This window comes from Pseudopodoces humilis, chromosome 9, assembly GCF_049639895.1.
Source record: "Pseudopodoces humilis isolate 2021_Gansu_Grassland_sample_001 chromosome 9, ASM4963989v1, whole genome shotgun sequence".
Lineage (NCBI taxonomy): Eukaryota > Metazoa > Chordata > Aves > Passeriformes > Paridae > Pseudopodoces > Pseudopodoces humilis.
Genome location: NC_142208.1, coordinates 1185658 through 1199540, shown reverse-complemented (window position 1 = coordinate 1199540; position 13883 = coordinate 1185658). Strand labels below are relative to the sequence as shown.

The 13883-nt window shown below is 37.9% G+C and overlaps 1 protein-coding gene across 1 annotated transcript; it reads left to right on the top strand.

The window, feature by feature from the left end:
• The first annotated feature begins 90 nt into the window (after window positions 1-90).
• PBLD (phenazine biosynthesis like protein domain containing) lies at window positions 91-13193 on the top strand. The gene is made up of 9 exons (XM_005530500.3): window positions 91-490; window positions 2495-2594; window positions 4051-4149; window positions 4666-4775; window positions 4906-4935; window positions 5470-5558; window positions 6718-6890; window positions 7730-7792; window positions 12593-13193. Exons 1-9 carry the CDS (start codon window positions 407-409, stop codon window positions 12703-12705), a joined length of 861 nt encoding a protein of 286 aa, XP_005530557.1. The 5' UTR covers window positions 91-406; the 3' UTR covers window positions 12706-13193.
• Window positions 13194-13883: the final 690 nt, after the last annotated feature.

Below are 13883 nucleotides of genomic sequence, written 5' to 3'. Positions count from 1 at the left end.
TTTGGGAGGGAGCGAGGATGAGGAAGGTTGCCCACTGTGGGCGCACGCAATGGCTGCTCACGTCTCCTCAGCAGAGCTGCCGAGCCGGGCAGGATCCCGCCTCCCTCAGTGCGGGGCAGGCCGGGCCGGGCGCTGTGGTGAAAGGGCGCGTTGAGGCCTTCAGGGGCTGGTGGCGAGGGAGGCTAAAATGTGTGTTTTGATTAAAAAAAAATAAATCAGTGCGGGTCCCCAGGGGCGTAGAAAGGAGTCTCAATCAGTGTCGGCGCTAGGAAGTGACGGGATGGGATCGCTGGCTCCGCCTGCCGTCAGGAAAACATTAACTTGGAGTTCGGCTGTCGACTTAGGTAAAAAAGGTTAGAGAGTAGTTTTAAGAGCACAGCCTGCGGCTAAACGGGTGCACGAGACAATGCAAATCCCAATTTTTACGGTTGACGCATTTACAAACCGGCCATTTTCTGGAAATCCCGCGGCAGTTTGTCTGCTTGAAAATGTAAGTTTAAAAAAAAAAAAGCAACTGTTTTTTGAGGTACTGCGACGACATTTGCTATTCTGTACTTGGCGAGAAAGCTCAGCACTGCATCAGACTTTGCTTTCTTTACTCGAGACTTCTGTTTTCCAGACTTGTTCTGTGGCGCCAGAATATAGAGTAATTAGCACAGGGGTACTCTTTTTTTCATCAAAACTATGTCATACGAGACAACATCGGAATTTTTGTGGGCTGTTAAAAATATTTTATTAAGGAATAGACTGGATTTATTTTGAGTTAAGTCAAGAAAAATGGCTTAATTTCTTCAAGAATGATCCAGAATAAAGATTCTGGAGGGTTAAGAAGGATTCAGAGTGAAATCTGAAAAGTCACGCCGTAAAACAGAATCAGTACTCACTAGAAGGATTAAACTCCGGCGTGTGCTTTTTGTGTGGGTTTTCTCCCTTTTTTTTTTCTTTCATTTTTCCTCGTTCTCTGGAAAGAAAAAGAGCAGGTATAGACCTGGATTTGAGTCTTTTGCCATTAGTGTGTTGAGTGCAGCTTTAGCCAAGTTTAAACAAGCAGTTTTTATTGCTTCCATATTGCATGGCAGTTTTGGTGCAGTTGACAGTAGTTCTCATCAGGGTAACCAGTTTTAAATAACGCGGTTAGTTCTAACTGGTACTGATTTCTAACAGATAATTATTAAGAGGGATTAGAAATTTACAGAAATTTCATTGTTTGCATAGTAACTCCTGATAAAAACTGTAAATTTGAAAATATGTGTAGAGTAGCCAATGGCAACAGGTTGTAATGTCAATATGAACCTTTTGTAAATGTTCCTAAGTCTGTCTAAATCTCATATAAGATTGCCTGCTTTCCAGGTTATTTATTACTGGGAATATCTCTCTTCAGAATTTTTGGCCCTATAAAATCTAAATACTCTCAAAATTATCTCTGCTTTAAAATTATGAGCTTCTAATTGCATTTTTTTAATATTAATTTTGCTTTATTACATTAATATATCCTGAGGCCACCTTACTTGCATGATGTCTTTGGAATGCAGACGTTTAAAAAGTTTTTTTCTACAGTTCCTGGAAGTAAAGGCTTTAGTGTGACAGCTAAAGCTGAGATCCTAATTCAGCATTTTATTCTAAGCTTGAAGAAAGCGTGAGGCAGCCATGCAAAACAACTGTTCTGTGCTCCCTCCAGAGTCTCGGCAGATGCTTTACAGGAAAAAATCGGGAGAAATGCAAGAAAGGCAAAACCAGTCCTCTTTGAGTTTCAGAGGTGCCACAGGATGGCAGTATTTCAACAAAGTTCCATGTTTTTTTAAAAAAGAAAAAAAAAGTTATTTTTAATCACATTTTTACTGTTTTTTGTTCTGGTCTAGGATCTTTACAGTAACTGACAGAACTCTTCCTGGGATAAAGGGAATGTAACTACTGTAAAATGTTAGAATGTGGTTTAACTGCACAGAATTCAGTCTGCAAGTACAGCTCTAGTGTATTGGCTGGAAGCTGTACTATGGGATTATTGCCTGAAAAGGATTAGTTATTAAAGGAAGTAATTAAAGTTAAGAGGGCACATTTTATCTCTCAGAGGCTGAACCTGACCAGGTCCCTTTACTACTTTATTTCACTTGAGTTTGAATATTTCAAAGATCACATTCTCAAACCTGGTCTGACAGCATTACCGTGGGGAAAGAGCAGTGGAACATGGGCCAGGGAGAATGTTATACAATCCCTGGGGCTTGGGGATCTTGGGATCAATGTTCACTGGCTTAAATCACAGGTACTTACTGAGCTCCAGCAGTTTGTTTGTTTTTTTCCCAGTTTGTCTCTTCTCAGCTCCTACTGGGGTGAGGTATTATCCCACTTTTATTTTTTTTACTCTTAGAGAGTATTTTGAATTTAAACTACATCTATGTTTTATTATATTAGAAAATTAAAAGACTGTATTTGACAGAAAGTCTGGTTCTGCATTTTTTCAGCCTGCTCTTGATTGGATTTGTTGTTTCATCCCTAGGACTTGGATGAAGATTTGCACCAAAAAATTGCAACAGAAATGAACCTTTCAGAAACAGCTTTCATCAGAAAACTCAAACCTGGAGATGACTTTACCAAAAGTTGGTGGTTCTGTTTGCCCTCAAAAATATCTAACAAAAGAATAGGAAGACACTCTGGGTACATTTATAAGGAATGGTGCTAATTTGTAAGACAGCAAAACAAAGTTTTGAAATCATGATGTATCTTAAGATCATAATAAGACCATTGCATGTGAATTCTTGCAAGTGTTTGTGCTCAATTTTATTTTACAAGATAAACATACTTATTCAGAATTCAGACCATTAATGCCTTTTACTAAATAAGCAAGAAAATGCTAAGCAGACATCTTCCAATTAATATTTCCCGTATTTTTTTGCTAATAATACCCTGAGAGAATTCCTTATACAAGCAGAAGAATTGACATGGAATATGCTCATTCCATATGCACAGGACTGCAAAGTGAGATGAATCTGTCTGGGCTGTTTAGAGAATCATGACTGGGGTAACTATAATGTTATTTGAGTTTGTCACAAATAAGGTGTCTGTGGAGCCAATACTGGAAGATGCAGGTTTCTAACAGAGCTGGGAATTCTGGAGTGATCCAAAGCTCTTTAGGCTGCTCCTTGGGTTGGTTTAAATGGAGGGAGTAGACTGGTGTTTGATGGTAGTGCATGAGTTGGGAGAGGGACTGGAGGGACATTGGGCAAGATAGAAAACATCAGATAAATATGCAGAATTCATTCAGACTCACTCTGTGGATTAATTTTCAGCTGAGTCAGTTTGCTGATCTGAATCTGCTCACTTGACAGTTGTGTGGGAGCACGAGCCAAGGAGCTGGGACTCCACTAGTCTGGATTTAGATTCCAGGTTAAGGAGTCATATTTATCATGTTTGTTGTTTGATGGATTGTACAGGGAGTAGGATTTTGTATAGTCTCTGTAATTAAAAATATTAAGTATAGTAGTAACTGTAAGGATAGTGTTTTTATGGCAATTATTCACCTGAAATGCATCTGCAAAAGCTACAGGAAACCAAGTATCATACACATGTGTTCCAAATTTTTTAAATAGGATTTAAATGATTTCTAGTGAAATGAAGGGTTAGTAGACACTAGAGACTTTTACCAGACTTGTGGTTTAAGCAACATAAATCGTAACTCAGCTGACTCCAGTACAGGTTCCATTTTACCAACAAAACCATCCGTGACCTCAGTGGTAACTAGACCTGCAGGTGTATACAAATCATGGCTGTGCCTTTGCAGGATTTCATAATACACAGGGGCATGGAGACTTTATCTTCTAAATAAGATCTGTTTAGGACAAAGAAAAATCTGTGCAGCATGCAAAGGTTGTTGAGCTGATTCAAAAGGCATGGCTATTCTTAAAAATCTGTGTGAAATGGTACCTGAAAGTGTGTTTGGGAGCAAAACTGATTATTTTGATTAACTGAAGCATCATCACTCTCTAGATGTTGAGATAAAATGAAGAAATAGACTTTTCCCACTTAATAGCACTAACTGAATTTTATTTTTTCAAGGTTCCTGCTTTGGGCTCAGGTGGTTCACCCCAGCCAATGAAGTTCCTCTCTGTGGTCATGCTACTCTTGCATCAGCTGCTGTGTTATTTCATGTACAAAGTAGGTTTACAACCTGTGTATTACTATAACTTTTTAGAACATTTTCTTCTAACTAACACCTCTATTTTTTTGGTAATTAAACACTCAGAACATCTATAGGAACACAAATGGAGATACCCTGGGTATTGCCTTTTACTACTGCTCTGTAGTTACAAGCCTGTGCTCTGTGATTCCAATGCCCTGCTATTACTCGTGTTTAAGAATAAAGTGCTAAATATGCAAATGTCATCTGGGAGAGGTACAGGAGGATTTGATGGATAGAGTATTGCTCTTTCTATTGAAAGGACATTCCCATGTATTCTAGGCATATGCAGGAGTAGTGATTCCCTGACAATTGCTGTGTTTATTAGTCTCAGCAGATTTATTGAGTTAGTTGGGAATTTTGCCCAGAATACAGAGTTACTCTAGATATGTTTGAGCTGCATAACTTTTTTTTTTTTCTGAGCTACTCCAAGGGCTGTAATAATTTAGATTAAAATTCTTTTGTTTGATAATGTTGTAATGTTCTCTCTCTAGAAAACACAAATTCAGTTCTCACATTTGTAACGCTGAGTGGGGAATTAAAGGCCAGACAAGTGAAAGATCATATTGTCCTGGACTTGCCACTTTACACAGCCTACCCCCAGGTTAGTCAAAATTTATTCATGATAGGCTTTCAGGGAAAGTGTTTTGTTTGCATGTGTATGTCAGTATATGTGTCTGTCTGCAGTTGCCTATACTGCATTTATTTACAGTGTGTGTTTTTCTTTTCTTCAGGAACTCAAGGAAGTAGAAGAATTAATAAAGGTAAAAGAAGAATCCATCAGTTGTCTTAGAAAAAACATTTATAATAGCTTTGCTTATTTTTATGTATTAAAATGGCTAAAAAATGGTGACAAGGCACTGCTCGATGTACTCCTGAATTTGAAACACCAGACTTCAAAGCTTTCAGTCATGAGTCAGTAGGTCAGGGAGTGTAATTCTCCAAAATGCTGCAGCTGAACCTGTGTCTCCCACTACCACTGACCCAAGTGTCAGTATTTATTTCAATAATAAAGGGCATTTTCAGCCCTTTGTGTGCATAAGAGGGCGGTCTGTGTCCTTGCCCTTCTCTAGGTCTTGGATTTCTTCCCAAATTGGCATATGTGGGGCTTGTGACTCCCCCATATCCATTCGTGCACTTGGTGAATTTGCTTTTCCTGTACTTGAGGGTTGCGTGGAAGACCTTGCATAAGCCCTCTTCTAGCAGGGAATGTTCTAGCTACAGAAATGCTAAGGAAATAATGTTTTCTACTCAAGTGATGATGGGTTTTTTCCTGTCTCCTTTTCATTTTCCACCAGGCAGCTGTTGGTGACATGATTGTTCAAGATGTCCGTTACTCTCCCGACACGAAGAAGCTCTTAGTCCGCCTCAGTGATACTTATGAAAGGTGTCTTACACTCTCTTAATTTTATTAATCAAGGATGCAGAGATTGAGTTGGCCTGTTTAATCTCTATTCCTTCCATACTAGGCTCTTTTATCTGGTTTTAAATCAGGTGGAGATTAAAAACCTCTGATTTAAATTTCTGTGTAAAGTGGTTATTTTGTCTTTTAGTATGAGCTTATTGAAGCTGCAAAGCCGAATAAGATCATTCTGAAATCTGTCTTCAAGAGAAGGAGGTGTAGGAAACAGTTTTAATGATGGTATATTTTTCTCATCCATCTGAGTAAAGATGATCCAGTAACCTGGCAGGAAGTTGGGAGTCCTGCTTCAGTCCAGGGCACACTGACAGAGAATGCCAGGGGTTCTTACTTCCATTGGACTGTGATCTGCTTACACATGCTTAACAGCACCATAAGTAGCTTTAGAGAGGAAATTCCAATTCAAATTATTCCAAAGCATTTGTTAATCTCATCTGAATTTCATTGTTAATTCAGGAATGGTTTAGGTACATACTGCCAAAACATAGCTGTTTTAGTCAGGCCAAATTACTATTATTACAAACTTGAGGTTTGGCCTAACTAGTGGTTAAAGTCTGGGGTAATGGGGAAAAAGAAATATTCTCAGCTGAGTACTTAAAATTTCACTCTTTCAGACAGTTTTTTAGGGGGGTATCAGCCAGTTGTAGACTGCTTTAGAATGCCATGAAGACCTGAATGATGTTAGTTATTTGCCTGCTCTTGAAAGGAGGTAGAGCACTTGGCACATTCTGTAGTGAGGCAATAATTCTTTCAGTGATTAAAAATGTTCAAACAAAGTGTGATTTTTTTTTAAAACTTTTTTTTTTTTTTTTTTTTTTTGCTATTTCAGGATGCTCTCTTTTCAGAAATGAATAGGAAACACATGCTTTGGGGTTTTTTTTTCTCTGCTCATTCAGAGCATATGAGATTCAAGGTGATTTTCTGTCAAATACCATTGGGAGGATAAAGCTAGGAATCTTGTCTCCTCTAATATTTTAGGGCTGGTTTGGAACTGTAGAGAAGATGATTCTATAGCTTTATTTTTCTTTTCAATGCTTACATTGATGTAAAATGAAGAATATGGGCGATTAAAATTTCAATTTTTTATTAAAATTTCGATTTTCAATTTCATTCAAATACGTTCAAGGTCTGTGTTGGAAGACTTGAAAGTGAGTGCACAACGATTTTTGTCAGCTGAAAAGACAGGAAAAGTGAAAGGACTCATTCTCACTGTTAAGGGAAATTCCAGTGGAACAGGCCATGATTTTTACTCCAGATATTTTGCACCTTGGTATGGAGTTCTGGAAGACCCTGTTACAGGTATGTGTTTCTGTGACACGCAACTCGTACTTCTGTTTCAGTTCATTTAAAAGGTTCTTACTAAAATTCCTTAATCTGTTTTTGTACTTTGGAGTCTCCTATAAATCATTGGTTGATATGGATAGCAGGAGTGCTCATTAAACAGAAAACTTTTATGACCGAGGCCACCTCATTCAGAAAAAAATCAACTCGGCTCTTGCTGTCATTAGGTCAGATATTCTCGAGTCTTTTTCAGATCTTTTCCCTCAAGTATTCCAATTAGAGAAAAGTGAGAGACTAGTTCAGTACTGGATGAGCATTGCAGGGAAAATTTATATCCACTTCTGTTGGTGTTCTTTTTTTTTGTGGTACTTTGGATTTTTGTTTGGGTTTTTTCCCTGTGCGTTTCAGCTGAGACCATCCCTAGTTTCACGACTAGGAATTTTTTTCATTTACTGCTGCTGTTCTCAGGCCTATGAGAGCTCAGCTGGCTGCATGCTTAGGGCAGCAAGACATGTCTGTTCTTCTGATGTTGTACTCTCTGTGGTGATGATTGCTGCAGGATGGTGTCCTTTGCTGAGGTACCATTTAATTATTAGTCCGCTGAGAGTTGTGGCTAATGATGATGCCCTCACCTAGCAAGATTTCGATTGAAAATGGAAGATATAGAAGTAATACTGCTTTACCATGAACTGAAATTATAAAGCCTTAAGTTCTGGCTGCTGTGCAAACTCTAGTTTTTTTTTTTACCCTAAACACACGTGGCACTTGATTTATGATATTTACATTTTGACTATGCTTACTCTGTAAAGTGGTGATTATAATTTAATTCTGTACTTTGTTTTCCAATTTATTTTAAGGATCTGCTCACGCTGTTTTAAGCAGCTACTGGTCAGACCAGCTGGGGAAGAAAGAAATGCTTGGTAAGATAAACTGTTTTATTGCAAAGCTGTTCATTTATGTAAATCTACTCACTAGAAAAGAAAAGGTTGTATTACTACTACAATCCAAACTATAACGATAACTCCCTATCCATTTCCTCAAGATGAATAGAATGTTATGCAGTATTTTGTGTGTGAGGTAATCTTTGAGAAATTGCTTTCTTTCCTATCCACCACCATGACACATCACGCCCCAGGGAGTTTGAAGTGTCAGTTTCTGGATCATAACTCTCTGCAGTCAGTTTTTGATCTTGGATTTTAGTTCTGATGGCCTTTCATCATAGCTGAAGCTTGGTGAACCTCAGGGGATGTCGTTTATGTGTTTTGGTTCAATCAATGAGATATGCTTATTAGATCACATCTTTGTTATTAAGCAAGAAACCTAAGAACATGGTGGGAAAATAGCCAAGAGAAGCTGTTAACAAGACAATGCTAGATGAGGAGGTGTTGGGTGACTCCTTGCTTCTCCTGTTTCTAGTGCTTTCCAGAGAGCAGAAGAGCAAAAGAAGCAATGCAAAATACCCTCAGCCCCACGAAGGGGACAGGGGGCAATTCTGCACACAAGCCTTTGGTCACATTTAGTTTAGAACAGAGGTTGGCTACTTGATCTAATAAGGTTCTTTGTGCATAAAAGTAAACACTTTTCCAAACAAACAGCTACCCTGAGTATAAGCCTTCCTGCATTTGGTCAGATGAATCTCAGAATGAATTTTCTTGAGGATGGTAAGTCTTTAAAGGATCCACCATGAACAGGACCTTCTCCATCACAGACTGAAGGAAAGATTTAACATTCTGTCCCAAAGATCTTGTATTTGCATTTACACCACACAATATCTGTGATAGCTTAAATAATGTTAAGCTAATGTGGGGGGAAATCTCAATATATTTTCTGAAGATGAAAAACTGTCTTTGGTAACGTGTCCTTACGGACCGGCCGTTTCTCAGGAGATTTTGACATTTTTGGATGTTAATGAGGAATTTGAACTCTCCACACCATACATTGACAGTGCTTCTTTAAGTACTCAAATAGACTGGAATTCTGTCTGTACTTAAAACGGACACTTTGTACTGGTTTTGCATTTTCATGTATTTTGTATGTACTGTCCCATTTCTGCTTTTAGAGAAGCTAGCTCAAGCAGCCGCAATTACAGTTGATATTGTAATCAGCTTCTCCATTGTGTTTAGAACAAAAAAAAATCCTGTCTGTCCACAAGATAGGTTTGTGTTGTTTTTGGTTTTTTTAAAATTCATATTCCATGCATATATGTCCTCAAACTTCTGTGGCAGAAATCATACAAAACTGTTTAAAATAATACAAGTTAAATTGATGTATGTTTATGAGAATAAGTTTCCCTTACCTGTGTCTATCTGAGAGGTATCAGGTAGTACTGGGCAAATTCTATTACTAATGAGATTATTTGGAAAAGGTAGATGGCATTCAAGGATATTCCATATCACCAAATATTAATAAATAAGAGAGGCTTTGGACTTTTTAGAAACCTCTGTGGTATCTGTAATATCCGATACTTCTTTTTTGCAAGAATGAAGGAAGAATTTCTTCCATAAAATGAAGGATCTGTTAGTTCCCAAATAGATTACATATAAAATAATATAAAAATAAGGAACATTAAATCTATTGTCAGATCTCTCTGGCTGTTGAGGCCTTTAGGAGGGGTCAGCTGCAGCTCTGCTGAAGCATCAGACTTAATTTCCTGTGTTTGGGTTCTCTTCCTACTTTTTTTAGACTAAATTGTTGAACAACAACCACCCCCACCAACTACAAAGAGAATTTTCCAGTACTTTTAAAAGGTGAAACACTTTATGATCTTTTCTTGAAACTGGGTACATGTCCTTGAATTTAAGCTGCTGGTTAAATCAGAGTTTTGTATCAGTCCTTTCTTTCATTTGAGGAGTCTCTGCAATGTGTACAAGTTATAATCTCACAGATGTATGGACTTCCCCAGTTGCTAGTGAAGGCAGTGTATAACAGCTGTGTATCCAGCCCTTCACACTGTTGTCATATTTCTAAAGTAACATTTATAAACCTGCATGAGGAACTCCATACAACCAGACAAATTAGAGATTCTTGCTAATTACTGTGATGGGACAGGGCTTATCCAGGACAGTTTTTATCTCAGGTTAAGTTAGGGCAATCTTGCTACACAAGACATTTTCATATTCAGACAACTGAAGTATTAATTTGTGGGGAAATTTGTTTCTAATTATTGCCTTTAACTTCTGTTTCCTTCCAGTACTGAACAGGTTTTTAGCATTTAAGGGGGGCAGAAATGAAACAAAAATTGCCACCAACGTTACCACCACCACCAAAACACATAAAAAGACAGAAGATGCTTTGTTAAGAAACAATAAATCTACCTGTATTTAAATTTTTGCTAATTTGAATTCTCATGAAGTCAAGAGTTTTCATTTCAGCTTTCATCTTTTCCAAGTGATCTCAGCATACAGATTGACAACATCAGATTTGTGCACAAGTGTAACATTTCTTCAAAGGAGAGGTGTTTTTCTTCATCAATCACCAGATCTGTCCATCTTCTTTCTTAAGATAAAAAAAAAAAAAGTCTTGGAGATATTCACTTAGGTTAAGGAACAAGTGCTTCTTTCAGCATTCCTCTATAGGGTTTAAGAAATTCAAAGAAAATATTAGTGATTTCTTAAAATAAATATTATTACAAGAGTGCCACTTCTTCCTGGCTTGATGTCATTCTGATGACATTATGAAGAAAAACCATTAGTCCTTAAATTCATTAGCAGGGATCATTTGGCTCCATCTAGGCTGGAAAGAAGCTCCAAAACAGCAGGATAATGTTTGTACAAGGCCAGCAGCTGCTGGGTGAGTGCAGGGAGTGTGATACTGTGATATCAGCATACTCAACCTCACGGGCCTGGTGGCTGCTCTTAAACTTTCCTGTGTGTCAGGTTAACCACAGAGGAGCCCAGGGCACTGTGAGTTCAGCTGCTGAATGTTGTTTGTACACTTGTACATACTTGTTTTCATAGAAGATAAGTATAAAATCTATATAGTATGAGATATTTCTGGTAAATACAAGCATGGAAAAGCATGCAGCAGCTTTGTGATTTAAATGGTGAGTGCACTTCAAAGATGCCTGAATGCCTCCAGTGGCACTGCTGTTCAATGAAATCCTCTAGGTATTGAAGTGTTTTGTGCAGGCCTGTTTACTCTTGGACACAGAGTGAAATATCAGTGCTTCTGGGTGAGACAAGGAATAGATCAAGTATTATTTTCATAGAAGCTTGGCTAAAAATTTCTTTTGTGGGTTATTTTTCGTTTTTCTTCTACTTTGGAAGTTTCTTTAAAAGCATAATAAAATGGAGCAATATCAAAACAATTTTAGTAATCCTGACATGAAAGAGGTAGAGTTTGAACATTTAAAGAAGAAAAAAACAAACCCAAACAACCTTTGAAGTGTTGAATAATCTCTTTTATTTAAATCTGCTGTCATTTGAGAGTGGAAAAGATTAGGTGTGTCTCCACACCTGGCAGTAATAATTGATGAATTTTAGCTGGTCTGGGTCTTCTAAGAGTCTAAAATACTCAGTTGAAGCATTACTGCATTCAGAGGTGGTGTCCTGACAAGTTAAAAACAACCCATGGTTCTGTAAATGGAAAAGAACAGAAAGTATCAGTATCAGTCTCTAAATAGCTCCTGTTTCCTCTCTTTTGGAGTGCTTGCTTTGTCTGAGAATCTAATCTCCTGATCAAAGAAGAGCTTTCTTAGCAGCAGTGGCTGAGAAATAGTTTTAAAGCATACAGCAATATGCCATCAGAAAGCCTGTGCTCTGTTGGGATCTGAATACAATCTCTACCCAATTTATCAAGTGCGGGTTTGAGAGGAAAAATGTGCCCTTTAGCTTTGGACAACTTCTGGAGCAGTTGGGAGTTCATTGAGTCGGGAGACTGAACATTATTTCCTCTTCATCCATTTAGAGCCTTTCAAAAAAGCAACTCTACTGAAAACTCAAACCTTTTCTAAATGCCATCTGAACCAGACCATTTTCTGGTCAAGTCATGCAACTAAAATGGGACTGCTGGAACAAGTTAGGGGCTCCATGTGCTAAGTGAACATCATCCCACCTGTGTATGGCTCAACAGCTCAGGCACAAGCTTAATTCTCTAAGCAATTACAAGCAGGAGGCTGGTTCTACTTCAAGTTTATCTGCTTGTATTAAATTATGTCTTCAAGATTCTAGAAGTCAGTATCTGTTGCTGCCTGTGTAAGAAGTTGGTGTCAGTTTGTGACAGCTGAAGCAGCATCTGTGTTTCTTTGTAGACTTTTCCCACTGCCTTTGTGAGCTTATTCACCCCTTAGCCAGGTAGATTCTTTGGATGCAATATCAACTTCGGGAGTTCAGTGCCAGTTAAATGGTTATTCATTCTCATGTAGATAACGCTTGGTGTTCTTCCTTCTTCCCCCCAAAATGTGTATCCCATGAAGGGAGGATTCAAGACTTCTTAGATACACAGAAGAAGCTTAATTTGCTACAACAAAGCAAACTACACTTCACTACTTGTATTAATTAGCAGTTTTGTCAGACTGCATAGGCAAGGTCTAGTTTGAAATACATCCTCAGCTTGACCTCCATCCCTAAAGGCAATTCCTCCAGGGTCTCCCTGGTGCACTGTTTGCCCTGGTGCTGCTTGCTTTCTGCAGCCAGAAGCCTCCTTTCCTCGAGTTTTCATGGATTTCTAAATAATTTGTGATACACACTAGTTTTTAACTCTGGGTTCTTGTTTCTGTTTAGCTTTTCAATGTTCCCGCCGTGGAGGAGAGTTGAAGATTTCCGTGCGCACTGACGGAAGAGTTGACATTGCGGGGCAAACTGCTGTTGTGTTAAAAGGAAACCTGACTTTCTGAAAGAACTGGCACTAATCTCCCTCTTCTCTCACTAATCACTAATCTTTATGTTACTCTGATTATGCTGATTTTATCTCAGCTCTGGGCAGTGAATTAACAGAATAACAGCAGTACTGTTCTCAAAAGGCTTTGATTATTCATTGTCCATTTTTAAAAATTGCTTGGAAGTACTCACTTCTGATCTTCAAGATCCTCGGTGTTCTTCACTTCCATCTTGCCACTTCCTATGTACACTGACCTTTGAAAGTGTTCAAGTGCAGCTATCTTGTTTTTCTGCTTTTAAATTATTTTTCTCATTATTTCCAAATTCCATGCTAAAAGCCCTTACCGCTCGCTGGATTAAACTGTAAGCATCTGTCTGAGAATTGAAATTTCATGAAATCTGAATTAATTAAAAAAAAAAAAAAAAAGATTTTTTTTCCAGCTGTATATTGAAATGACAGCCATGGTCATTAACTTGCTTGAATTAAATTATGAAAATATATAAATGGTTTAGAAATGTGCCTTGTGGTTCTCTTTTATGAACAGTATTTTGCAAAGTTGAATGGTATTGTCTTTGATCGTAGCATTGCTGCTTAGTCAATAGTTTTAATTAAAGGTTTAGAAGAAAGATTTAACAGGTTGACCTTGTGATGCACATAAAGCTGATTAAGATCTGAAATTTATTAGTTGAATTATTGGGTGCAGCAGTGTCAATTATTTTTCAAAACCTGAAGATTTTCTCCTAAACTGAAAGTTTCTTCTATAATCTTCATGGAGTGTACTGCTTCAGATTTTGTTATCATGATGTGGTCTTTCACTGGATTTGTTAGGAATCCAGAACTTTCAGTTACTCTAGCTGAAACTGTTTTCCCTTTCAAGTGACCTCTGTCTTAAGCTTTGCTTTGGTTCTTTGCAGTATTTCAGTGTGACGTGTTTTGAATTCAAAAGTCAGCCTAATAATATGGGAACAGTTGGTTGTCATCCCATTATAAATCATGAGGAACTTGGTTGTGCCAAGTTCCCTTTTTTCCATTTATTTTGAATTTTATCAGAACTTGTTACTTACACCTTACTTAAGTCCAAGTAGCTGGACAAGTAACAGCGTGAGAATCTTAATTTAAATAGAAAGTTCTGTCTCCTGCAGCTACAAAGAACATACCAAAAATGTGATTTTAATGCACTACTCAGGTCAGGGG